At 37.2% G+C, this 27,772-nt stretch overlaps 1 protein-coding gene across 1 annotated transcript; it reads left to right on the top strand.

The window, feature by feature from the left end:
• The first annotated feature begins 20 nt into the window (after positions 1 to 20).
• LOC135714175 (flavin reductase (NADPH)-like) lies at positions 21 to 27,767 on the top strand. The gene is made up of 4 exons (XM_065237482.1): positions 21 to 39; positions 127 to 242; positions 303 to 689; positions 27,575 to 27,767. Exons 2-4 carry the CDS (start codon positions 170 to 172, stop codon positions 27,730 to 27,732), a joined length of 618 nt encoding a protein of 205 aa, XP_065093554.1. The 5' UTR covers positions 21 to 39; positions 127 to 169; the 3' UTR covers positions 27,733 to 27,767.
• The last annotated feature ends 5 nt before the right edge of the window (positions 27,768 to 27,772 follow it).

Below are 27,772 nucleotides of genomic sequence, written 5' to 3'. Positions count from 1 at the left end.
GAATTATTATTGCATTGTGAATAAAAGTTTGGATTTTGTGTAAGTAATACCTGGCAATTATCTAGCAGGAATAATTTTCAACTTATAGGCATATATATATATATTTAAAAGCTCTAACTATTTCAGTGTCTTATTCTGCATCAATTTTTCCCATTACTCAAAGTGAAGAATGCAAAAAATTGTCATATTTGGAGGTACAGGAATGACCGGTCAATGTGCAGTCAAGTACGCTCTTGAAAAAGGTGAATATATGCATTGCAATCACATTAAGCATATTTAATCAGTAATTATACATCAAATAGGTCTCAAGGTTCGCCTAATGATACGTAATGAAGTAACAGTTCCAGATTCCTTCAGAAGCCAAGTTGAACTGGTTAAGGGCGATGTAGTCAACTCAGACGATGTAGCCAACGCAATTAAAGACCAAGAATTAGTTTGTGTTGTTCTGGGCACACGAAACGATCTGAAGTCAACAACAATGATGTCAACTGGAATGCAAAACATTGTAAATGCTATGAAGGCGGCAAATTTGAAAAATGTATCCGTTTGTTTGTCGTCATTTCTATTTTTCGAACCGGATAAGGTTCCAAAAATGTTTGCTGAACTAAATGCGGATCATAAACGGATGTTGGATGTGGTGAAAGCTTCTGGTCTAGAGTATCGTGCAATTCTACCTCCTCATATTGCAGGTAAGTGTAATTTCCTTGTTCACTGTTTATATGTTCATGGTGTTAGTGCAAATTCTTCAAATGGCTAAGCAAAGGTTTGCTGCGCCCTTGGCAAATCGTGAAGATGACACCGCTTTCTTAATTGATTAATTCAAGCGGCAGGTATTAAAATAGAGGGGAGGGAACTTATTTATTTAGATTATCAATATTAATTCATGTCTGAGATTCTAAATTTTAGCTACTCCCAAGCCCACCATTAAATTTATTTTTAATTCTGATTCTTAACTTTTCCTTTTTTCGGACATGTTTAAGTTTTCGGATGTTTTTTTGACGTAGGACTACGTCTCTGATTTCTTTAAAGTGTACCCCTTGTGAAAACAAAAAATGGAACATGTAACAAAATTATGAAAGATTTTGAACGTTAATAACTCAGTTGTCCCTGGACCAATTTCAATAATTTTAACACCAATCGATTAGAAATAATTAATAACTATCATTTTCCAACATGCCACTATTAAAAATTGCACGAATGTGAAACTGTTGCTATGATAATTAAAATTATCATCGATTGCCTGCGAAAAGCGATTTCCCTAACACACTTTTCAAAGTTGAATTCCATCCGGTCTCAATCAATTACCGCGTGCTGAGTTGTGGTGTTCTCTAGTACGAAAGGCTCTCGCAAGCAGCTAGCTATCAAGGCACAACCGCTGATCGAATTTAGTTCCAATCACCGTGTGTAGTGGTGTCCGGTCGTCGGGATCAGCAGCAGCAGTGCTTTCGGCGCGTGGCGTTGAACATTGTTCTCCAGTACACAATGAAAGGCTGCCTGCAAGCAGCGAGCTGCAGCCCACAGGAGCATCCATAGAAGGAGATCGGAATCAGTAGCTAACAGTATAGTATTACTTTTTGAAAAGTTTCTAAACTTGAAATCACACTCAAAGTGTCAGTCCCAAAATGTGAAAAGAAATGCGTAGTCCCAACATAGTCAAGCTTAGTCAGTCTGTAATTTTGAAATTGTTCCTACATAGGAATTCACAACATGTCTGAATTACCTTAGTAAAGTGAAGTTTACAATTTTCAGAGTTGGTTGGAAATGCTATTTAATATGAAGCTTTAGCTTGATAATTTATTAGCTAGGTTTGAAGATGGTAGATTGATCCTGAGCTGACGAGTGCAACGGGAAGGACACTAGGTGTATAGACTAGAAGGTCCTTGAACACCTATTTATTGCATGAAGGTGCATCATATTCCAGAGGATCGTCTTGCAATCAAATTAATACTCGAAGACTTCTTTTACCCCAGACCATAATAAATAAAGAAGTGCCAATGCCGTCATTTCCCCTATTAAATCAATGCAAAACACGCGTCCAAAATTGATGTTTGCGCAGAGATATATTCAAAATGTGGACAGGATAAAGTGTTTCCACTCTCCCTTAAGGTGAGATCCTAATTCTCGTAGCCACTTCGAAACTTTCAGTCTAAACTGGCAATTATCCACGGCCCATACAAATTTAAATTATTTTGTATGGACAATTGTCTACGCAGGGGAGTGTGGGGGGGGGGGTCAAGAATCCCAAAAAATGTCTACGTAGTTTATGAACAGCTCCATATCTGCTATAGTTTGAATTAAAGGGCCTGAATTTATAAAGAGGCAACATCTTATCCATCCTGCTCGATAGGAATGACTTTTCCTGACTTTGACAGACAATCGATTGTTCCAATTTTGACATGTCGTCTCTTTACAAATTCAGGCTCTTTAGTTTGAATGTACTATTAGCTGGTGCTAGAGTTCTATTAGAGATGAACCAAACAAATAAAAGAAAATGCACATTATATCTGCCATCCCTTTTTACATACATGGTAACTAGCGTAAACTATAGTCGCTATATTCATAGTCTGGCGGATAGAATCTCGGGAACCAATTGAGCTGTCAAATAGCGGAACCAATTGAGCAAATCACGACTAACAACAGAAAAGAGCACATCAGCTATTGCGAACAAAACGTCGGAAACCATTTTCTCGTGACTCAAAGCTCGCCTACGCAAACTAATATCATCTTTGGGTTGTGGAAAGTTTCCCTTATCCGGTGATGCCGGTAGTTTGCGTTCGATTGGCGTGGAAAGAATAATTTACGTTTGTTTATAAATGTTGATAGTACCTTTTCCATTGTTGGTCTAAAATATATTGAATTGGTTCCACTTTTTGATAGATCGAAATTCTATCCGCCAGACTATGAATATAGCGACTATAGCGTAAACACATTAATGTGTAAAATTTCACACATTCGTTAAAAAAGGGGTCTACTCATAAAATGTGTAAACTGCGTTTACACATTTCTAGATAAACATTTCAAAAGGTCCTATCTGACATTTGTAAACAAATCGAGTTTAATGCTTCTCTGTACTGCAGAGCTCACCATCTCTAAGTATTGACTTCTCGACGCAACATCTCACTTATACAACCTAGCTAGGGCAGCCCTGTAAAATCGGTTTGTTTATTATTTTCAACCATGAAATCAGCTGTCAAAGTGTTCGACTTGACAGCGGTTTGTTTTTTTATTTTCAACCAGTAAAATGCATGTATTAGTGAAACTTCTCACTAATACTAACGGTGGTAGAGAACTCTATTGTTCTAGAAATTTTAATTATCAATATTCAGAAAATTATAAAAATATGTGAAAAAAACGTCCAATTTGAAAGTTTTTTATAACATCGCACAGCTCTCTGATTGGACCTTAAAAATGTTTACAGTCCAATCTGTCATTCAACCAAAAAAAATACAAATGCTATTAGGACCTTTGTTTCATCTCGTGTTTCACGTGGAATAGAAAAACTAAAACTCATAATAGTTAGTTGGAAATGCTATACTAATACGAACATGAAGTTTTAGAAATTCCTATGGATCCAACATCTAACTGGGAAGTGGGATATGAGAAAGTTTCATTTACGATGCCTGTAATCAATCGCTCTGCTTCTGGTATGGAGTTGACGAATTAATTGCGATTCCAGGAGTACACCAAGACAAAAGCTTATTCAAAATTCTGTCAAATCCGACATGCGATATTACAAGCGTGAATTTGGACGAGGATTTCGATCCAATTGCGGATCAACCACTTGAATTGCCAAGTGCTAAATTGGACGATTTACGCAAACTGATGCCATATGTCAAGCAAAAAGATTATTTTGCAACATTGCAACAGAAAAAACAGGAAGAAGAACAATAATACGGTTGTAGACCACTTTGATGTGGATCTCAATCCACTGGAGGACAGTGATGTAGATTTGATCGAATAACATGAATGAATCTAAATTATTGATGAACAGCTTGAGCTAATAAATGTAAAACGAATGATGTAGAATGAAAAAACAGAGTTTGTTTATAAAAATATACCGAATATTAAAAAATATGCAAATTTTCCATACACTTACATTTTTCCTGCATACATCAGAAAAAAATAATGGACAAGTTCTTATTATAAACGTAGTTTACTTAATAAATTGGCAGAATAGTAGTTTTAAGCCCATCAGCAATTACAAATAATGATGTAGTTGTAATTATCTGACCTCTAAACCGTATTCTTACCAAGGTCCTAAGTAACATAAACTTTGCAATCAGACCAATTTGACAGGTCCTAACTGATACAGAAAAAAGCCAAAGGTCCTATGTAACAAAACCACGAATTAAACCTGAAAATTATGAATAAAACGAAGAAACATACACTTCAGTCGAATTCTATGTGTTTCCTATGCATTTGAGAATACAAAAGATTATCGTTTTATGTCGTAATTAAAAAAGGCATTTAAAAATATATTGCAAAAGTTCAAATCAATTTTTCTCCAATCAGCTTCAATGACAGATAGGACCTTTTGAAATGTTTGTCTAGATTTATGTGTAAACCCAGCAAACGTCAAAAGAAGTGTATTTTTTACACATTTTTCAAGAACGGTATACCATATTGAGAAATCCAACTTAAACTCATGCGCGCCTGGTGGCAGGAATAAGCACTAACCGACGGTGATAATGGATCATTTTAGATGGCTGAGTTTTGAACCCACCACAGTTTTCATTTGGCGCTACTGTATACGAACGAACCAATGTAAAATACTGTGGTAGCCACAGTACGGTGCTGTCAAAACCTCAGCATCTTCAATGATCCATTCTGTGACAGCCCTTGAAAATTTCATTGATTGTTTGCAAAATTATTTATTTTCAATGTAATTTCATGAAAATTTCTTGTCAGCATGGATGAATCTTGTACAAAATACATAAAACTATTTTGTAATGCATTGTTCTTAAATAAAAAGCTACTTCAAGACTTATAAATTACTGAAAACATGTTAAGTTTTTTTTTTTTTTTTCTTTATTTTTGTGATTTTTAGCCGTAGGCTAGTTCATCACATTTGATAATCGAGGGTCAGGCTTAGGGCCTGCCTCGAAAGAAAGCGTTTCAGTCTATCATTACATAACGTACAACTGGCTCTGATTACCCACCAAAAGGGACAGACAACATTTTAAAAAACTTAATGTAAAGTGGGAGTTACAACGGGACTGTGGTGAGGAATGGATGCGCGAACAAGGTAGAGCTCCACCGTAAGAGACAGTGCCCCAGTCCGGCAGAGATACCCCGACGGCAGGAAAATAGGAAGGTGAAAGAACACGGACAGCGCAGCCCACGACGAGAGGGCTAGATTTGGTTGTATAGGTGAGCGTCCTTCAAGAATGCAATCAGCGCAGTCAACGTCGAGGGGTCGTTGCCAAGTAGCTCCCTGATGCTCTCTGGGAGTCGGTGTTGTTCGCGTAGCCTCTGAAACTCTGGGCAGACACACAGCACGTGTTCCACCGAGGCAGGGATGCTGCAGATTGGACAAACCTTGTGGAAGGGTGTCCCACCAAAATTGTGGGAAATCCTCGCATGGCCGGTCCGGAGTCTTGAGATAATCCGCTGGTCTTTGTACTTGTGGCTGTCTTGCCAAGGTCGTACGGTTTCTTTGATTTTTCTCAGGAGGGTGGTGCGTGACTGAAACCATTCCTCCTGCCAGGCTTCCATGAAAAAAAAAAAAAAAAAAAAAAACAAGAAAACATGTTAAGGTTTGAAATCATCTGCCGATTAAACAACAGACAAAGTTGGCCGACTAAATCAATCGACGAAAAACTATTAAATAGGCCGATTGCTCGGTGTAGCACCAGACGAAAAACGATTTAATCTGCTGATTAATACACCGACTGAAATTAATTTTTAAGTGACGATAGATTTAGTCGGTGGACGATTCGGGTGATTTGGATGATGTTTGTTTATGTGGAAGATATTTTCGAAACAAAGCACGATAAAATTCAGCATTATATACCATTATTACGAGTACTACTTTTTTGCTCGGATCATGTTTTGACTTCCACAGAAACTCGCTAGAATAAATAGAAAATAATGGTTTTTTGGTTGAAATTTCAAAAATGTATTCAGTTTGACACATTATTTCGAACTTATCACCGCTGCGATTGCAGCGTCACGGTGGTCGATTGAAATAAAGAGCCTAAATTTATAAAGAGGCGAAATGTCAAAATTGGAACAATCGATTGTCTGTCAAAGTCATAGGAAAAGTCATTCCAATCGAGCAGAAGACCTGTCAAATGGATAAGATGTCGTCTCTTTATAAATTCAGGCTCTTTAGATTGAAACATGGATTTGTCAATTGGCAACTGACAGGAAGAAAACTTTTAACACGCTAAGAATGGTTAACCCAAATTTGGGTAATAGATTAACAAACACGGTAAGAAAAAAAACTCAACATTGAGTTTAAAAAACTCAAAAACTAAAAAAATAAAAAAAAGAATTCGATTCAGTTAAAAGTACTCAACCCCCTCCCCTTGGCTAGTTTTTAACCTGGACGTTGGTGGGCGGGCCTAATCTTATGCTGGAGCATTGGAGACGGTTGGTTTAGGTCCGGCATCGTTGACTCATGCCGTGGCAGAATAGCGTCATGAGCATGCGATGAGGATTACTGAGCTTCCCCTAATTGCATGAGAGAACCAAAGTTCTAGCCTGAAGTGATAGTATCACACTTGTTACTCCTTTGTTTGAGAGCTGCATTGTAGTACGCTTACGTATACCCAGTGGCGTCGCGTAACCTCATTTTTTACCTGTTCAACAACTTTGAAAACGTTATTTAGTGTCATGTTTACATTCAAATCAGTTTTAAAAGGCAAAGGGTCTTCTAGTTTCACTGATTTGTATCCATTGGAACCAATATTGTTTTGTTTGTTTATGTTTTGAGAGTTGTTGAACAGGTAGATTGAGATTAGGGCGACGCCACTGCGTATACCCAAGTAACCAACAAGCACGCTAATCCCTCTTTTTGCAATATAAGGCTGATATACGAGATTTCAATTATTTATTAAATTAGACTAATGAGATATCATAATCATCAAACGAATTTAGGCAGCCTAATAACATTAAGTAGATTAACAAAAGAGTTAGAGCTTTTAAAGCAACTGGCAACTAACCTTTTCATATATTGTCTTTTTATTTTGATGGTTGCTTTAAAATATCAATTTGGTATATATGTGAAAGGATGAATCAGTGGGAGATGGATTTTCGGTTTATTTACATTTTGCATCACAAATCTAGTACTATGTGTCATTTCGTCAAAACCCCCCAATAACCGACCTCTACAATCCCTTCCATTTCCCATGGCGTTCAAGTGGTCCGCATAGACTATTCAGCCATTACCCTTCTTTTATCCTCGGCTTTGGATTGGCTTGCGCTCCCATTGCCTCACCAAACGCTTCAAAATGAAAATGAAAATGATTTTCAGTTAAAAGTACTCAACCGTCATGTTTTCACCATTGGGAACTTTTAACTTATTTTTGGATGAACATTATAACAACCTGCGTTGCCCCTGCGCTTTGGTCAGAGAGCGTATAGGGCGTCGTTGTGCCAATTTGGTCGTGGCATATTTCGAGTATGAGAGAGTTATTGCAGTTTGCTCAAAAGTGCAAGTATTTTCGATGATTACCCGTAGTAGTTACAGTGAAGATATACACCCATATTCTCGTTTATGTCTGGACGTGTATGTATGTCTGTATACGTGTATACGTGTATGTATGTATGTCTGGACATGTTTGCCATATGTATATACAGAAACATTTCTATTTGATTTTGTGTGGTGGATGAGTTTCGGGCGTGGACGGGCATATGGGTGATAATATTAAGTTTACGTAGGATAGCGTTGAAAAATTGAGAAATTGAGAGCGCTTCAGTTTTAGAAGCACTTTATTTCGCAACCATTCTGACGGCCCACATTGCAGGCACCGTGTGTTGGCAGGGTCCAACACATTATTGGACAGTTTGATGTTTATAAAGTACCATCAGGTAAAACTGTATGTTTGAGCTTTATCTCTACACATTCTTAAGCCTAGTATACAGTTCGAAGCGAAACGAAAATTGGAGCACGCGAAAAATCATGAAATTTCGCTAGCGAAAAAGGTTGTGAAAAAATGTTTGTGTAACATTTTCCAGTTTCCTTTTTTCGCAGTTTACAGTTCATGTGAAACGAAATAGATCAGTTTACACCTCGGGGGAAGTGAAAATCTGACAGATACGCTCTCCCGAAACGTCAACTTTTCGCTTAGCTGCTGCTCTTTTCGCGAGCGCTGCATGCGCGAAAAAAATAAACGTAAGCGAAAAAGATGCGATCCACAACATTGGATTTCGCTGGATCGTATCTGTTTACAGTTCAAAGCGAAGTGAAAAATTTGCCAACAGCGTTTTTCACGCTGGTGAAAAATGTAGTATTTTGTATGAGATTTTCGCTTCGCTTTGATCTCTATACAGGCCTTTAGGTGTTTCTAGTAGATTCGCAGATTCAAAGAGTAAATGGTATTAACATTGAGCTGTCCATAGTTGGGCGTTGTTGAACCTCTGGTACTTGCACAACATTTCATGTGAGTACCAAAGTAACCATATAATCACAAAATAACTTTTAAATGTAGGTTCAGAGTGAGACTGAGTGTCAGTGAGATATGGTTAGTTGGGTGAAACTATTACTTTAAAAAACTAATCCTTGCTGTATCTCTTATTCGTTTGCATGTAACACTATTTGATAAAGGGTGATACGGTCAAAATTTGGTCAAGGGAAAACGCGTGTAAATCGGTGAAATCGTTTATTTAAAAAATCAAATTAAATTTCTTTTTCAAGTTCAATTAGTATAAAATTCAGGAAAAATATTCAGTTAGGCTTCCGCTTTTCCAAATCCGAATTTCCGGGCCTTACGCTTGACCCCTGCCATCAGATTTTGTACAGCCACCTTGTCCACCTTCTTCGCCGCAGAAAGCCAGTTTGCCTTGAACTGCTGCTCGCCCTTAGCAGTTTTTTTGGTCTTCTTTAGGTTCCGCTTGACAATAGCCCAGTATTTCTCAATTGGGCGGAGCTCTGGCGTGTTGGGAGGGTTCTTGTCCTTGGGAACCACCTGCACGTTGTTGGCGGCGTATCACTCCATGGCCTTTTTACCGTAATGGCAAGATGCCAAATCCGGCCAAAACAGTACGGAACAACCGTGTTTCTTCAGGAAAGGCAGCAGACGTTTATTCAAACACTCTTTCACGTAAATTTCTTGGTTGACAGTCCCGGAAGCTATGAAAATGCTGCTTTTCAAGCCACAGGTACAGATGGCTTGCCAAACCAGATATTTCTTTGCGAACTTTGACAGTTTCATGTGCTTGAAAACATCTGCTACCTTTCCCCTTCCTTTTGCCGTATAAAACTCCTGTCCCGGAAGCTGCTTGTAGTCGGCTTTGACGTAGGTTTCGTCGTCCATTACCACGCAGTCAAACTTCGTCAGCATCGTCGTGTACAGCCTCCGGGATCGCGCTTTGGCCGTCGTATTTTGTTTATCATCGCGATTTGGAGTCACTACCTTCTTGTAAGTCGATAGTCCGGCTCGTTTTTTGGCTCGATGCACGGTTGTAGACGATACACCCAGCTTATTTGCGGCATCTCGGAGAGAGAGGTTAGGGTTTCGCTTGAAACTACCGGCAACTCTCTTTGTCGTCTCAGCGGCTTCCGGTTTTCGATTTCCCCCCGATCCAGACTTCCTGGCTGTCGACAAACGTTCCCCAAACACTTTAATTACATTTGTAACGGTTGATTTGGCAACTTTTAGCGATTTTGCCAACTTTGCGTGCGAGTAGCTCGGATTTTCGCGATGCGCGAGCAAAATTTTGATACGCTGCTTCTCTTGCTTGGACGGCATTTTGACAACTGAAGAGTGAATTCCAAAATCAAAATAGGAGCAACATTCTACACACACACACCTTCAAAATGAGGGGTGTTCAGGTTTTTTAAATGCAAAATTGAAAGAAATACGTCAAGTTGATATTGACCAAATTTTGACCGTATCACCCTTTATTACTAACCACACCAAACGTTCATTCCGGGTGGTGAGCGAACCTGAAGAAGAAGAAGATGACTATACAGGATGAGTGGTACCATGACCCCCTTCTCGGAACGAGTGTATTGTTAATGGACCTGGTCTACGATTCAAAGTTGGATTCTGTGATTATAAGTATCACATATAAGGTAAAATAGGTAGAGGAAAAGTTTGCTTCGTCAATACCTTAACCTATTATCGTCAGGGAGGTAAACAACGTCCTTGAGAGCTCAATTTCGGCATGTGGATACATTTTGTTTCAGAGCAACTATTGGCCAAATTTGAGTGCCTAGGACTTTGTTTACCCCCTGACGATAATAGGTTAAGGCATTGCCGAAGCCAACATTTTCCCTAGCATCCTCTTTATCGAAATGTAAGTATTATTGACAATAACCATAACTAGATGATATGCAAATTTATACGATAGGTACCTGGATCAACGTTTTTTTAAACATGCGCATTCAATCGTGACGGCATCTAGTTCTGCATTTTAAACCTACCCAACCCTCTTCCTTTCTACAATCCCTGAGCAGCTGGTTCACCATAAATGTACCTCGCAGAACTTTTTTAACCCCCATGGGTAAAGATGCTGTGTAGCTCACTCCTCTCCCCTTCCCTGGTGTATTATGGATGGTGTGAACACAGACAAACAGACATAACACTCGCAAGTTGTTCATCGAACAAGCATTTAACGGTCAATTTAAAAGTATCGTAGTTGGTAGTACCGCGACCTGTGGCGCGCTCGATTATTGCATTCGATTGATCGTTAGGTAATTTTCACTCAATGAATTGATCAGGATTACTCAAAATTTAGTTTTCATTATTAGTTTAATTTTCCTCGCCCCATGGAAGCCACATGATTATTGAAAGTGAACTAAATGTTTACATTAACTTTAAAGTACCCATTATTGGGTAAAAAATACCAATTTTAAAGAAAAGTGGCTTAACTCATTACATTTGATTTTTTGTTTACCCATTAATTAGTATCTGTTACCCATTAATGGGTAGCAGTTACTCATTAATGGGTAACATATACTCATTAATGGGTAAAAAAAAAAACTAATATTAGATAAGCCACTTTTCTTCAAATGAACCTTTTTTTTACTTATTAATCGGTACTTTCAAGTTAGCGTGTTGGGTACCTCGTTCCCCAGCAACATGTGCAAAGGCATACAAGGCAAATGTAAGCAATGCATTTAAACGTCGGTTGTTCCCGAATTGCAACAGTGGGCAACTAACTTTATCATCTGATAGAGCAAATTATCTCTCAGATGCTGGTGTTGGTTTGCCAGATTGAGTATATATTCACGAGAAATCAACGTTTAAAGTCATTGTTTACATTTGGTTAATATGCATTTTTACATGTTTCTCTATGAAGAGCTTTGAGTGGGTTGGTTTATTTCCTTTAAATTCCGTTATAATTGCTTATCTTTTGACAGATACGCGTATTTCGTCTACTACTTGCAGACTTCATCAGATAAGCAATTATAACGGAATTTAAAGGAAATAAACCAACCCACTCAAAGCTCTTCATAAAGGGATTCCGTTAAGAGGTTCGACAAATTTAAAGGATGTTTCTCTAGTTACTAGCTTTCTCCAGAGACGATGTTTAATAAGAGACGCGTGAAGAGTGAAGCCAAAAGTTCCAATCGAACCGTCAAACGCGGTTCCAATCGAGCAATGTGAATAAAAACGAGCGCTTCACGAGGAAAGCATGACGAGTATTGAGATGGCGGTTGAAATTTAATTTTTGAGATTTAAGTAAATATAATTAAGTTTGCGTATGAAAAGTGCAATTGGATACTATTTGACTTTTGGAATACAAATAAAAAACAAGTAAAATCATTTGAGATTATTTTTATAAATTTACATCAATGTCAAATAGCAAAGTCGCTGATCGATTGACAAATTTGTAATCTAAGGATTTGTATGGCTGATGAATACAAAGTCAAAACATTTTGAATCTATCATCTAGTTTTATGTGAACATCGTGACAGTCTTGAAAAATAATGATTTACAATACATCGCTAAGCTAACTGGGCTAGAATATTTATGTTATTCACCAGCTGTATTCTCGTTATGTTCTCACGAAATATGCGCTCCAGTGCAACGAAAAACATATACACTCAAAAAATATTGAAATCTAAATAGTATAAAAGTTACGCTAAATCGCAACTCTCCGTACCGACGCAAAGGTCGGTATAAAGGGAGAGAATGCAAACTTAGTATAAAAATGGTTTATGCGTGCCATAGTATAAAATCGAAATATACCTACAATGCATAGATACGGTTTATTCGAGAGAATGTATTTTTCGCTTCTTTATTTTATTTATGGCAAATATTATTGTTTTCAAATAAAAATTAAAATTGTCTAAGGAAGGTTTTTTAATTATTTTATTTTTTATCAATATTATTTACAAAATACTTACAATTTCGATGTTCATGCGGATGAACTCGTGCTCACGCAGTCTAGCTGCCCAGGCGCAGTAGAAATCCGCCGGGACGAAGCTCTTCACCAGCACGAAGCTCCGAAGAGAATCCAGATGTCCATCCAGATTTTAATCGAACCAATGTATAAATTTTGAAAAACCATAAAATGTATAAAATCTAATCTATATTCGTTTTGTAATATTTTTGAGTGTACACAGGCCTGTAACGTTTATCAAGGCGTTTCCGGTCTAAAGGGATCTTCATTAACTACTTAGACAGTTTTTTGGGATTATTGACCCCCCTCCCCCTGCGTAGACAATTGTCCATACGATTTTTTAATTTGTATGGGCCGTGGATAAACACCCCCCCCCCTAAACTCTCTACGTAGTTTATGAACAGCCCCTAATCTGTCAAGATAGTTAATCTGGTGAAAGACTTCAAAAAAGGGATTTCTCGATTAATTTTTTAAAGGGACGTATCTGCTTTTGTAAACGATGCATGTGATCGTCGCTTTAGCGTAACTGGTAGGTCACCCACGTACCACTATCAGGTAGTGATGGTAGTGTTAGCATGCATGGGCGAGCTACCAGTTAAACCAAATTGTGATTTCATTTATACAGGGTGGGAAGCATGAATTGCAGATTGCATAATTTTGCGCAACGCAACGCAACTGTAAAATATCCCCTCCAATGTAGTATATTTGGTTTCACTCAGTGTTGTCAAAAATTGATTATTCAAATACTTCGTTTCCGATACTACCGAAACGATTAAAAGATATTCGCTCAAATTAAAAGTCACTCGAAGTAAACACAAAATTGCGACAAAATAACTTTGTTGGCCGTGCAAACCGAGGGGGGTTACTTTATCTAAGATGCAGGAAATTTGTTGCTTTGCTATTGTGATATGCACTCGCGCTTAATAGATATAGAAACACGATTGATTATGATTTTGAAGATTTCCTGCAAAAAGGTGGAGAGAGATGCGAGTAGATGGGTTTAGATGCAAGGGATGAAAAAAGGTTTTCGTAGAGTGATTCGTTAGTGTGAGATTTTTCAACAATTTAAAATCGATATTTAGATGTTTCACACCCCTCGGTGCAACCAGATTTACTTTTAAACGCTGTACAGACTGAAGAGTTATAACATGTTATAACGGTTGTCAAATAATTGCAACACAGAAACCACAATCAAGATAGCGCATAGCATGTAGCATGTTATAACCAACAATCAATACGAAACTAACGATTTTAAATTGGCTCACCACTTTAGTAGCCTATTGGTCCCAAGCAAACGATTAACGTACCCTATTCTAGTTGAAATTCTATTACTACACTATGTTTGTTTTGATTCGCTATGAAAGTTTGACAGATAACATCAGGGGTGTGTGGATTGATGCAGAACATGCAGGGGTGAGTGAAATAGCTTGGGACTGCTTGGGACCGTTGTTCTGGTACTGAGTGAGCCAAAAATAATAATGATTTTCTTCGGGACCCAGTGGTCTTAGAGTTACCTCTATGTTATAACTCTGTAGTCTGAACGTACTTTTATCATAGAGGTAACTCTAAGACAAGAAGGTCCCGAAGAAACGGGCTCAACTTTTTGGCTCAGCTCTGGTACTATCTTCGGTCCCAAGCTAATCGATGCACCCCTCGAAACATAGGAAAATCCACGAATCCCTCATTTTATTTGTCAAACTTTCATAGCGAATCAAAACAAACATAGTGTAGTACTGGAATTTCGACTAGAATGGGGTACGTTAATCGATTTCCTTGGGACCAATAGGCTAGTCAAGTAGTGAGCCAATTTAAAATCGATAGTTTCGTATTGATTGTTGCTATTATTCTCTCTACGCGTCTCTTATAACATTGTCTCTGGCTTTCTCTATCATACGTCAAAACTAGAGTCGGTGTATAGAGAAAAAAAATGCGGCTGTAGTAAATCATTGTATCAGTGATTTTGTCAAATTATCTTAACAAAAATTAGTAGAAATTCTCATTACTGATCATTACCGAACGTATCTCATGACAATTTAATGCTCACTGCGTGTTTATGCACATTTCTTCGATTATATTTTATATGTTATTGCAATACCTTTCGTGGACCTTTGATACTATCGTAATGTTTGTTTACTTTGCCCGATAGGTAGCTAAAGCCCTACAGTAAAAGAGGTAAGAGGTAACTCTAAGACTAGAAGGTCCCGAAATAACGTGCTCAACTTTTTGGCTCAGCTCTGGTACTATCTTCGGTCCCAAGCTAATCGATTCACCCCTCGAAACATAGGAAAATCCAATAACCCCTCATTTTATCTGTCAAACTTCCATAGTGAATCAAAACAAACATTGCGTAGTACTAGAATTTTGACTAGAATGGGGTACGTTAATCGTTTGCTTGGAACCAATAGGCTAGTCAAGTAGTGAGCCAATTTTAAATCGTTAGTTTCGTATTGATTGTTGCTTTTACTGTAGGGCTTTATAGGTAGCCGGTTTGACGGTTCAATAGGTAGACTTGGCTTCACTCTTGGCGTAACTCATTATACACCGACTCTAGTCAAAACCATCATACACGCTCCTTCAATTTTACTCTAAAGTGAGTAAAAATCTACTCACTTTCATTAAAAGTGGAACTACCTTAAAGTGAGTAATCCCATAGTTCACACGGAGAACAAATTATAGCGGATGCAATTATTTTTCCGGTCAAAATAACTATATTGTTTAATTGTTTTAGAGATAACCTGAAACTATAGTTGATTTGACTATATATAGAGGGCAACATCTATAGTCGGTTGGCTCAACTATATTTTTCAATAGATGAACAAACGGTTAACTTCAAAATACAACTATGCTTTAGTTGATTCAAGAAAACTATTGTTAGGGAAGCAAAATCTTACAATGTTTATTAAACGCACTGCCCTTCATTATCGACATATTAAGGAGTTTGTTTTGCTTCTTTATCGATCTCAAAAACACAACATAAAAAAGGTGAACAAGAACATTCAACTAAGATTTGAACCGTGTTTATCTGCGTGAGAGCCAGCTATCTTATCGCCTGCTCTATGCATCACAAGTTAAAAGTATGTGGATTTATGATGATCACTTGAAACCAAATTATATGGCTAAATTACATTTGACGGTTGTTATAATTGATCAAAGTTATAGTTGAATTGAGTATAAGATGAACAGTTGAATCTATTAGGTAGATATGATTGAGTTGACGGTCAAATTAATGTTGGAATAACTATAGGTTTCTTTCAAACAACAATATTTTTCCATGTGAAAGTAACTAGTAGGATTGTTATCTTAACTTAACGAATTTGTTCTCCGTGCAGGGCTGGTAGCAGGTCACTTTTTAGTGACTTGGTCACTATTTTCAAGCCAGTCACTCAAAAGTCATTTTTTCATCAAAAGGTCACTAAAGTCACAATTCCTTAAAATTTAGTCACTAAAGTCACTTTTTTACTACCATATTGAGAGTAAAAACAAACTTTAAAAACTTACATCAAATCACAGATTTATTTGGTAACAAATGTGTGTTAGAAAGATTAATTAAAAATCCGTGTGGATTCTGACGGACAAGAAAAGTTGCGAACAGGCGGAAATGTTAACTGTAAAATTGATGTTGACGAAATCACTAATATTTTGATTTGTTTGATCTCGAATTGGTTTTAGACCTATCACAAAATGTCGGAGGTTCCGAAAAAAATCTAGACCCAGTAGCCTGGCTATTTCCTTCGAGATCTTGCATGTTTTCCAAGCCTAAAATGTCAAAAAAATAGTCTAGGAAAGTGTTTAAGCTCTCGAATTTTTTTCAAAGGTCAGAATTTGAATAATCTCTGACACCCGGTAGCTTTAGCATTTGTCCAAACACCGAGAAAAAATCATGTCACAGAATCAGGAGTTCCTTTTTAAGTCCATTAAATTGAATTGCATTTTTTCGTACGAATTTCCAGGTCCAGGTTTTAGAAAACAAAATATGTCCATGATAATAACATATTATTTTATATGTTTTTTTTTTCTTTGGTTTGTTTTCCGTCGATCTTGTTTTCCGTGCTGAGCACCAATGCTACCGACGCCAGGGAGGTAGCTCCCACACCTGGACCCTACATATCGACCCATCAACTCATGAACCGGGGACCAACGGCTTTACTTCCCTTCCGAAGGAAGGCGTGGTCAGAGATTTTATACCTCAGAAAATCCCGGCGGCGCCGACTGGGATTGATTGGGAGAGGTAATCACGCTTACCACTACACCACCGGCGCCGCTAGCATTTTATTTGTTTCAGAAGCATTTAAATTGTTCAAGGACTGTTAACTTACATTCTATATGTAAAAAATATAGAAAATTATGTCAGGCATGGCAATTTTCTCAATTCGGTTGTCTTAGAGATCTCGAATTTTGAAGCCAAAAAATGGTCCAAAACTCTAAAATGCGCCCCTAAATCGCTAATTTTTCGCGATCGAGATTTTTAGTCCTAGACGCATTCAAATGTTGTTTTATGTCCGTGATCTTTCCATCTGGGATAATTTTCTTCGTTCCATACTAATGAGATGTTTTTTTAAACTGCGATCTAGAAAAGTTGTCTAGGTCCCACAGTTATGAATTTGTTTCTATTTGTTACAGAAGATTCTCTTCTTGGCAGGAATAGAGACGACCAGTGCGCTATAGCGCCTACAAAGATTAGAACGATTTTTTTTTTAATTAAAATACTAATCGCTAATCGCATCGCTTCTTCTATATTCTAGATATTTAAAATTGACTGTCCTAAAATTGTCAAAATCTGTCTAAATCTTTGAATTTGAACATTTTTGTCAGTGCCTCAATTTTGCGATCTAATCATAAAAGTGTGATTTGGATCTAATATCAACTTAGTAGATAGTTTGTTTAAAAAATAGCTTATTCAATTCATACTTATATTTTTGAGGACAATGGGATCCTTAAACTGTTTGTTTTATTTTTTAGAAACATGAAAAAATGCGCATGATGGGTTTGTGAGTTTATAAAATTTCTCGAAGTAGCAATCGCAATCAACGGAAGATTGAAACCATATCTTTCCGATTAATAAATGTTAAATCACATACTCACTACTAGCCCTGATACCCGAGCAAAGTTAGAGATCAAATTGAAATCAGAATTTGCTGTTATGATGTAACTTACTTTGAATACTCCATTTGATCTCATTTTGGTTGACTTAACGGTTAACACATCAAAAATGAGAGCAAAATTTTACACTGTTGAAGCAAACGGAAAACTAATCCTGCTTTCAATGAAATCAATTTGATTACTGATTTTGCATTCATAATGTTTGACTGAATACGGGCCTGGTGTAAATGGTTAGCATCCAAGCTTCTCACGCTGAAAGACTTGAGCTCAAATGTCACCTCGGGTTGGTTGCGAATGACCTAAAATGTGTTAAACAAAACAATTAAACAATAATCGTTAGTTAAACGACAGATAAGCTTAACTTAAATCTTAAACAAGACGTTAACAGCAGAACTTCAAGTTAAGTTGCTTTCATTTAAAATGTCTTGACTGCATAATGAAAGCACAATATGATATCAGACTAATGTCGTGACAATTGAAATCAAAATGAGTATTCATTATGATAGGAACTGCAATCTTTAATATCGATTTGCTTTCATTTTGTTAACCGACTTTGCTCGGGTAGTTACTCACTTTTGAGTAATGAATGCATTTGTCAAATTTAGAGTATCTCGAGGAGTATCTTCAACTCGGTTCTAGTTCTTGGGAAATAAGCAAATCTCAGGGTGTCCATGCAACCGGGAAATCCGGGAAAAAACCAGGAAAAATGCGGGAAAACCCAAATTGCACCGGGAAAGATTATATATACTCATCCTAAGTAAAAAATTTGATTTTATATTAGTTTTGTATAAGCGATTATTTGGTCTTGAAGAATCCTTTAAACTTTTAAACTTGTAATGTTACTTTATATCAATTAACTTTATAACATATACATCATTATATTCTCTTGCTTACAACTTTCATATTAATCTTTTCTCTTACTCGCAATTTGTTCGCGCCCGCATCAAGCGGTGATTTTGTCGTTGTTCCTACTACAATAGCTAAATTTATAGAATTTCATATGTTTGCTTGAATATATTGCTTGAATTCTTTTCAAACAGTTTTCCTAGTGAAGTAGTTCTAGTATAAAGGCTGAGCGAGACATATCCTGTTACGAAGCTACTTCAAGATAGAGAAGCAGATTCATGCCGTCTCAAACACCTTGCAAACTCCGATCATGCTTGGCATGTAAATTTTCGACAGTGGACATAGAGATAAATTAAACATTAATTTCTGCACTTTGTGCTAACCAGATACCAAGATTAGGCCATCTTTGAATACCGAGGTTAGTCTATAAAACATAAAGATCTGAATCCATACCTCTCACTCCAAAATCATGAGTTCAAATCTCACCCGGATAAAGCACGAATGATCCGTGAGTTTGAAAATTACTATAAATAAAAAAATACATTCCTTGAAATTTTGCTAAGCATTCTCAAATCATCCTCTTGGAATCCTGTAAAGATTCTTTTAAGATTATTTCAAAAATCATCATTGGAATTTCCTTGCATTTCTCTTCTCAATTCCAATCCCCAATTGCGAATAACATAATTTGACCTTACTACATATTACATACTGTATTCTTTAGGGTCAACAGTTAAGCGAAATAATAATCTATGCTTCAAGTATCCTTAAAACACAATCATGCGATAAAAATTGTGACGGTTCTTGGGATATTTTACTATATTTAACTGTTTCAAATAAACTGGGAAAACTAGGTTAGACAAACGGAAAAAAAACCCCGAAAAAACAAGTTTCAAATTCTTAAATAGAATGGCCAGAGTGCGTTATCTTGAGGTAAAATCAGGATATACAATTTTTTCCATTGTCTATGATCTCGAGATATCACAAGTTTTCTGAGGTTTCGAAAAAAATAAACTCTGGTTCCGATATCTCTTCGTCATCTTGAAAGTTTTACAAGCCTAATGTGTTGGAAAATGGTCTAGGAAACTTTCCAAGCGCTAGAGATTTTTTCAAATACCTGACTTTCGATAAATCTTTGAAGGCCGGAAGCTTTAGTATCGGCAAACATCGAAAAATCATGTAGTAGAATCTTCTTTTTTTCAGAAGACCTTTCTCAAGCCCATCAAATTGTATTTTCTACAAGTCCGGAATCATTTCCAATCCCAGATTTTAGATAAACTCTAGTTTAAAATCATGAAATATTTTCTATATTTTAGAATCATTAAATGTTTCTCGGACTGTGAACTTTCATTCTTACATATCGTTAATTATTCTACGCTTTCTTAATTTGTTTGAATTAAAGATAACGAATTACTAATTACTAGCATTAAACAAAAAAAAACAATATCTCTAAAATATGTACTCCTACAACTTTTTTGAAAATCGAGATTTTTCGAGAAAATTTTCCTCGTTCCAGAATAATGATAATTATTGATACGATCCAGAAAACTTGTCTAGGTTCTTCTATATTCGAGACCTTTAAAATTGCTTGTCTTAAAATTGACGAATTTGTCCAAGACGTTGAACATTTTTCTCTCCGGCTCAATTTTTTTAATTTCAAGATTTCCTATTAAATTTCTATGTTCAATCTTTCACATCCAGAAATTCAACCAATTCGCGATCTGAATCTAAATTCAGCTTATTCAACGGTTGGTTTCCAAAAAATGGTGGCAGAAAAATGATTACTGTGTGAGGAAATGGAGGTTACAAATTAACCTATCGATTATCCAATTAATACTGATTTTACGAAAACAAATTTACAAAATCCTTCAACAATTTGTTTTATTTTATTATTATTTGGGAATTTATAATATGTGTCCAAGCGGATCGCATTCAACGACATATTAGATTCATATCTTTAAAATTTTTCAATAAATGTTACTATTGATCACTGTTTTATTGTTTTAAAGTCACTATTTGGTCACTTTTTTCGTTATTGTAGTCAATACTACTGTATAACCACTACCAGTCCTGCATTTTGTAGATGAATTCTGCTGACAAAATTGTATCATTATCTCTAAAGGTTTATTTTTGAACGCCTTTTTTTGTTTAAGGTAGAGTTTTTTAAATAACCGGCAAAAAAACCGGGAATTGAAAAATGGAATTTGAATGGACACCTTGAAATCTGAGTAAATGTTACTCAGTTCTTGTAAAACAATTGTGTTTCGAAATGAGTAATTTGATTTAACATTTAATATTCAATGTTAGAAAATAAACAACATATTAAACGTTTTTTATTCAAATCTACTATCATCAGTATAATGTAGGTATCAGTATGAGTGTGCAAAGTTGTTTTATTAGTTTGTTCACTTCCTTGATTGAAGAACATTTCTGAAATGGAAGGGAATTTTAATAACCGGTCCACGGAAATCAGTTGGGAGACATACCATTATGCTTGTTGATTTACGACGGGATATAATTGCTCCGAGCACTTATAGGGCACACGAACCGGTGCAACGGTTTACGGTGTATTTGTAGATCGGTTTGGTGGAAAACCATTTGCCTAATTGGACCCTGATCCACCGACAAACCGACATGACACTTAATTTTGACTTATGCCCGAAAATCGTAAACGGTCGATTTAAATGTGCAGTGATCCGAACCGTCAAAACCATACAGTCAAAGAAAAATTAAAACAAAAAAGCTTAAAAAGTATGCAGTTTCCCGCTTCACCTAATTGAGTCCGAGCCATGATTACTTCGGCAGTAGTCATGCATGATTAAAATCGAAATAATTTTTCCAGTATTAAATTTTATTCTTTTTCAATACTGATATACCGTTCCGATTCAAATTTCGGACGATTCAAATTTCGAACACTTTCATTTTTAATTAAATATTACATCCAGTTAGAAACAAAGTAATAATGTTAGATGATCGTGGAGGGCACTAGTCAAAAAAATTTAAAATTTACAAGACATGTGGATCATATTCGACCGAGATAATCAACTTTTAAAAGTGTCCGAAATTCGAGTTTAAGTGTCCGAAATTTGAATCGGCACGGTATAATCAAAATAGATTAAGATTCAATCAAAAACTATTAAAATAGAATCAAAAATGATTAAAATTTATTTAAAAAAAGATAATCTACAATCTAATCAACCATGATTAAACTGGGATTAATATCAGATGCTTATTTTTTAGATAGAGAGGATTAATTTTTAATCATTCGATATGATTAAACTGAGCTTAATGTCAAATTGATTAAATTTCAAACAAAATAGGAATACTTCAATTTATCAGTGTAGGATTTTTTTATCTAGAAAAAAATAATTTGTCCACAATAGATCAGACACGAACCAATTTATATTTTTTGCATGCGGGTTCATGGCTTAGCTAAATGTTTCCCGCGAACACGGAGCCAGATGTCAGTAGTGTGCTTTGGTCAGAAATTTTATTGCTTTTGCTATGGTCATTCATGTCGGTTTGTCGGTGCCTGATCTTCATCCGTCAGACTCCAGCCATCTCTCCGAAAGCGGCAAATGCCGAACCACCTTCAACAAGCAATTCCAGGATATGTCACGGCTTGAGATTGGGTTTGGCCCCATTGAACTGCAGCTGTTAATCGCCGGTTTATGGAGATGTTGTAGTGGAGCTGCAGCTTATTTATCGTATAGTTTAAAAGTGCCATAATAAAAATAACCATAAAAGACAGCTTAACGACGTGCTCGGGGTATCATCCAAACCATTTGTGGGATAGTTTACCCATCCGGGATACAGTTCGTTTATGGTATTTGTTTATTAGGGTGCACTTAACTTAAAATTTTTGAGATATTTTTTTTTTTAATTCAGTGCAAACATGACGCAAGGTTGGAGGCGAACCAGCCTTAGGCTGAAAGTCTCCTTAATAAAGATAAATCAATCAATCAATCAACATGACGCAAGGAACGAAAGTGAAGAGTTTGCAAGTCTTTGCCAAAATACGGTGAGTTAAATATGTGTGGGATTGCTCAAAAGTGAGTAAGCAGAAATTTAAGATAAACAGAGTAGAAGTTACTCACTTTTCTTATATAATGTTACTCAGTTTTTGACATTTAGCATGAAAATACGAAACTGAGTAGAAGTTACTCTATTTTTAGTAAGTTACGTGTAGGCAGTGCTGTAAATTCTCAAAATCATTTGAACATTTTTGATGAAAATGAGAAAAGTAGCTATTCGCTATCAAAGGGGACCTCCTCCGAATGGGTGATATCTGTTGCTTAGTCATTTGACGAAGGCATGGATCATTCTCATTTGAGAAACGCTATATATCATTCGATTGAGTGTAACCTACACACAAACGGAGCTCTGGTCGACATTCCGGCGAAAAAGCAAAGCCAACCTGACACCAACCTGACTTCTATCAAACCCCAACCCGATGTTGACCCGACATTGACCCGACATAAACCCAAAATTGACCCGACATTAACACGACATTGGGTCGACATAGACCTTAAATTAGCCTTACATTGATCCGACATCGGGTCGACTTGTCTGTTCGGGACCATTTTCCTGGATTTCTTCCATACTCCTCTGTCGTATATCAAATGATACTGAGTGACTCAATTGACAGTGACAATGAGCTTCGAATGAGAAAGAGGCTCTTCAAATTATGGTCATGTGAGAATTCGTTTACACAGAATTGATTGAATGGTTGTAGTGGTTCATCTTCAATCGAATGATATGAAAATTTACAGCACTGCGTGTAGGTAAACAAAAACGATAAAGTTGAGTGTTGTGGACTGGACTTGGAGAGTGTTTATGGTTTAATTTGCAGTGATGCATTTACAAAAAATTCAAGGGACCTTTTTGACGTTTAATCATCTTTCTCTATCTAGTACACAGGGTTTGTTTTCCCACTAATCTGTTTCCCTCTTGCTCGCATTCCTTCAATTTAAATGGTGCATTAGTGTGCGCCGATTAAACGTCAAAAAGCTCTCTAGCAGTTTTTTTCGAAGCCCCTTTATTGGTAGGAAAATCATTTTTGCAGTATGGAGAATATCAGAAAATCCACGATTTGTGACTAATAGTACGTTCAGACTACAGAGTTATAACATAGAGGTAACTCTAAGACCACTGGGTCCCGAAGAAAATCATTATTATTTTTGGCTCACTCAGTACCAGAACAACGGTTCCAAGCAGTCCCAAGCTATTTCACTCACCCCTGCATGTTCTGCATGAATCCACACACCCCTGATGTTATCTGTCAAACTTCCATAGCGAATCAAAACAAACATAGTGTAGTAATAGAATTTCAACTAGAATAGGGTACGTTAATCGTTTGCTTGGGACCAATAGGCTACTAAAGTGGTGAGCCAATTTAAAATCGTTAGTTTCGTATTGATTGTTGGTTATAACATGTTATAGCGTTATCTTGATGGTGGTTTCTGTGTTGCAATTAGTTGACAACCGTTATAACATGTTATAACTCTCCAGTCTGAACAAGGCATAATAGTACGTTCAGACTACAGAGTTATAACATGTTATAGCGCTATCTTGATGGTGGTTTTTCTGAAGCAATTATTTGACAACCGTTATAACATGTTATAACTGCTCAGCCTGGATAGCGCATAAAAATGCTTTCACAGAAGCAAACAAATTAACGAATTTTTACCTTATCATCATAGTAATGTACCCGTGCAATTTTTGTGCATCTAAAACCAACCGGTGAACACTCGTGTTTATTTCAGTTACCGTGGGAACGTAATTTGTTATTCACCCCGGTCCCTTTCAAATTGTATAATTATTTATGTACGGTCCTTACATTTGAAATGACGTTTCACATTCATCTAGTGATGGCCGATTTTCATTCGAATAATCGATTAATCGATTAACGAACCGAAAAGTAAAATAACATTTTCAATTAATTACGGATAGATAATTTTAATTACCGTCAGTACTACTTCAAAACGCATTAATTACTTTAAGTACTTTTGATTGCATTTTAACTTCAACGCACCGGTTATTTGTATTGCGTGCCCCTCGGCTTGAACATGAGACCTGGGTGAGACCCATGTAACTAAATCGAGAAGCTGTAGAGTTTCCATGAGAAAAGTTCATGTGTTTCTCTGACAGCAAATTGTACAAAAAGTTATAAATTAATGGAGAAAGGCCACAAGCGTGGAGTTTGTCTGAAAAGACTTCAACCGATACTGAATCAAAAGCCTCCTTAATATCCAAAAACACAGAAGCCATTTGCTCTTTTTTAGCAAAAGTCAACTGAATTTCTGTGGAAAGCATCGCGAGACAGTCGTTCGTTCCCTTTCCCCTACGGAAACCAAATTGAGTACCTGAGAGTAGGTAGTTCATCTCAACCCATTTGTTCAGGTGAAAAAGGATCATTTTCTCCAACAATAACATCGCGATGGGACGATACGAGTTATGATCTGACGCGGGTTATCCAGGCTTTAGCCATTAATAACTCTCACTTGCCTCCAATCATCCGGAACAATATTGAGCTCCAGGAACTGACAAAACAAGTTCAACATGCACCTCTTAGCGACGTCTGGGAGGTTCTTCAACAAGTTGAACTTGACTCTATCAACCCCCGGAGCCGAATTGCCACACGAAAGGAGAGCAAGTGAAAGCTCCAGCATTGAAAAAGGCTGGCTGGCGATAATCTGTCCACGAATTGCTGCCAGTCTCCGCGGCTCTTGGCTTTGATGAGGCTCTTGAGTTCGCGTTCAAGAGTACGCTTCGAAATGCACGGGTGTTTCACGTTTCCGGAAAAGCTTTAACGCGCCTGACTTTTTACGATAAACCTCAGTGCATTGCTGGTCCCACCAAGGGGAAGGAGGTTTCCTACGGAACGACGTTCCAGGAACCGGCCGTGTTTGAGCTTGAAGCGCGCTGTCCAAGATCAGATTGGAGAGAAAGTTATATTCCTCCAACGGTGGAAGCCCTTCTACAGACGACACGGCTTCCTCTATCGCGGTCTTGAACGTTGTCCAACCGTTATTACGGGTGAGGTACGCGACGTTAACGGATTCCGACGGATTGAACCCACTGGCAATCGAAATTTTGATTGGCAAGTGATCACTACCGTGGAGATATTGGATCACATTCCACGTGCAATCCAACGATAATGAGTTAGAGCAAAGTGTGAGATCTAATGTTCAGCTTGAATATTATCTGGATTTTTTTCAATGTAGTGCTGTAACAGGTTGTTATTGGCTATCAAAAGCAACAGCAAACGCACTGAGAAATGTTAATCCAAGCGAGTTATTAACAAAAGAGAGAATCGATCATCGCGGTTACGCTCTTATGCATGCTCACTGTCGAATTTGTAATCTGTGATAGATATGGAAGTCACTTTTTTCCCACCACGCCCAGTGTTCTTATTCTAAACTGCGAATCGCTCGGCTTCCCGGGCTGCGATAGATTAATTTCGACCTGCGAACCCTTCGCAGACTACGAGGCTGCCGAAGTGTGGCCATGGATCGAGTAGAGTGGAGACGATTTCTTCTTACAGCAGAAACCGCCTGATTGGTAAGCAGAAAGGCCTGATTGGTAAGGTAAAGTAAGAGATATTCCCGATCAACTACAAAATGTTGCATAACATTGGTGCAAAATTGTACGCTCCGTTTTTGTTGTTGTTTTTTTTAGCGTTTTGAAGTTGAATCGCTGTGGAAACCTTATTTCTGATCAATCTCAGTACCACATAAAAATTTCAAGAGCACAAATATCAGCTCTCACAAGACTTATAACAAAGAAACTGGAACTTCACGTTTGCTGCAGTACAGTACACAAGGAGTTTCAGTTTCATGAGTGATGTCACAACCTTCCAAGATTTGTGCCCTAGAAATCTTGAAGTGATAGTCATTGTTGGACGCTTCAATGAATCACCTGACGAAAGCCTTACTCATATCAGATTGTAATTTAGGAACCAAAGGTAATAGAATATGTATTCGTATTTTTATGAGGTCCTGAATTTAACCAAGTTTTACTAAGTAGGAAATCCAAAATATGTACATAGGACCGAAATCATAGGTTTCTTCTGCTGTGTTTTAAATCAATATCTAGAAAAATGCACGAGAATTTCACTACATAGCTTAACGTAGTCTACGTCAACCATGCGGTCGTGTATTATTCACAACCCCACCATTTTTTCCTTGATTTGTTTTCAGTCGATCTTGTTTTCTGTGCAGAGCACCAATGCTACCGACGCCGGGGAGGCAGCTCCCACACCTGGACCCTATCCCCCTATCTATCGACCTATTAACTCATGAACCCGGGACCAACGGCTTTACTTCCGTGATCAGAGATGTTATGCCTCAGAACATCCCGGCGGCGCCGACTGGGGATTGAACCCAGGCCTGCTGAGGTGAGAGGTAATCACGTTTACCACTACATCACCGGCGCCGCTATATACTCGAATTAACCACCTTAAGTTACAGCTATCTATGAATCGACACAAACCCCCCTCCCTTGTCTCTTCCCTTATGGCAGCTAATACATCAATGTTGAGATGGGGTCTTGCCGATACGTTACCCTACCGGTGATGTATGCCTCGCCCTGTTTCACATTCGTGGATTACACAGAACTTATTTAACCTGCTGGTAAAGATGCTGTGATGCCACCCCCTGTCTACTGGTATAGCATGTACGGTGCATAAAATTATCGGAGACCTGGCCCTTGACTCCTTTCTATACTACACAATAACAATATTCCTTGTAGGAGAAATGGCTCTAATGTTGGCCTATGGATTAAGATTGGGCCCATCGCTAAAAATCTGCTATTTATCAATTTTATGTAGATGAACGCGTATTGGGACGGTACTAATAGATATTTTGGTAGCTATTGAAAATTTAGTCGATTGCTGAATTTGTGTATGGGCCCAAATTTGGGGCATTTAGGCCGACATTACATCCATTTACCCTATAACCTAAATATTGCATTGAAAAAATTCTTTTGAACATGTTTTTGATCGCTAGTTGAAAATTCATGACATTTCGGAATTATGAAAGATTATTATTATTTCACCCTGAATTATATAAATATATGTATATATATATATGAAATATTTTTTTTTTAATTTCAGATGAGCCTTCAGCAGAGTACGCAATCGCCTATGATAAATCACCAGGATTAACACGTTCCATTTCAAAATTAGATCTAGGAAAGTTTCTGATTGAATCATTATTTGATGACCAACACGCGGGAAAAGTTATTGGTATGTGCACAAAACCTGCTTGCTGATGATATTGTTATTACAAAAATAGTATGAACTTTAATAAAC

This window comes from Ochlerotatus camptorhynchus, unplaced genomic scaffold (assembly GCF_037179485.1).
Source record: "Ochlerotatus camptorhynchus isolate MF236.1 unplaced genomic scaffold, CSIRO-AGI_Acam_v1.1 ptg000624l, whole genome shotgun sequence".
Taxonomy (NCBI): Eukaryota; Metazoa; Arthropoda; class Insecta; order Diptera; family Culicidae; genus Ochlerotatus; species Ochlerotatus camptorhynchus.
This window is presented reverse-complemented; position numbering and strand designations above follow the sequence as displayed.

Coding starts and splice junctions, on each gene's coding strand:
- LOC135714175 (XM_065237482.1), top strand. CDS start 170: ATGCAAAAAATTGTCATATTTGGAGGTACAGGAATGACCGGTCAATGT. Junction 243..302: donor CAAGTACGCTCTTGAAAAAG/GTGAATATATGC, acceptor TACATCAAATAG/GTCTCAAGGTTCGCCTAATG. Junction 690..27,574: donor TCTACCTCCTCATATTGCAG/GTAAGTGTAATT, acceptor TTTTAATTTCAG/ATGAGCCTTCAGCAGAGTAC.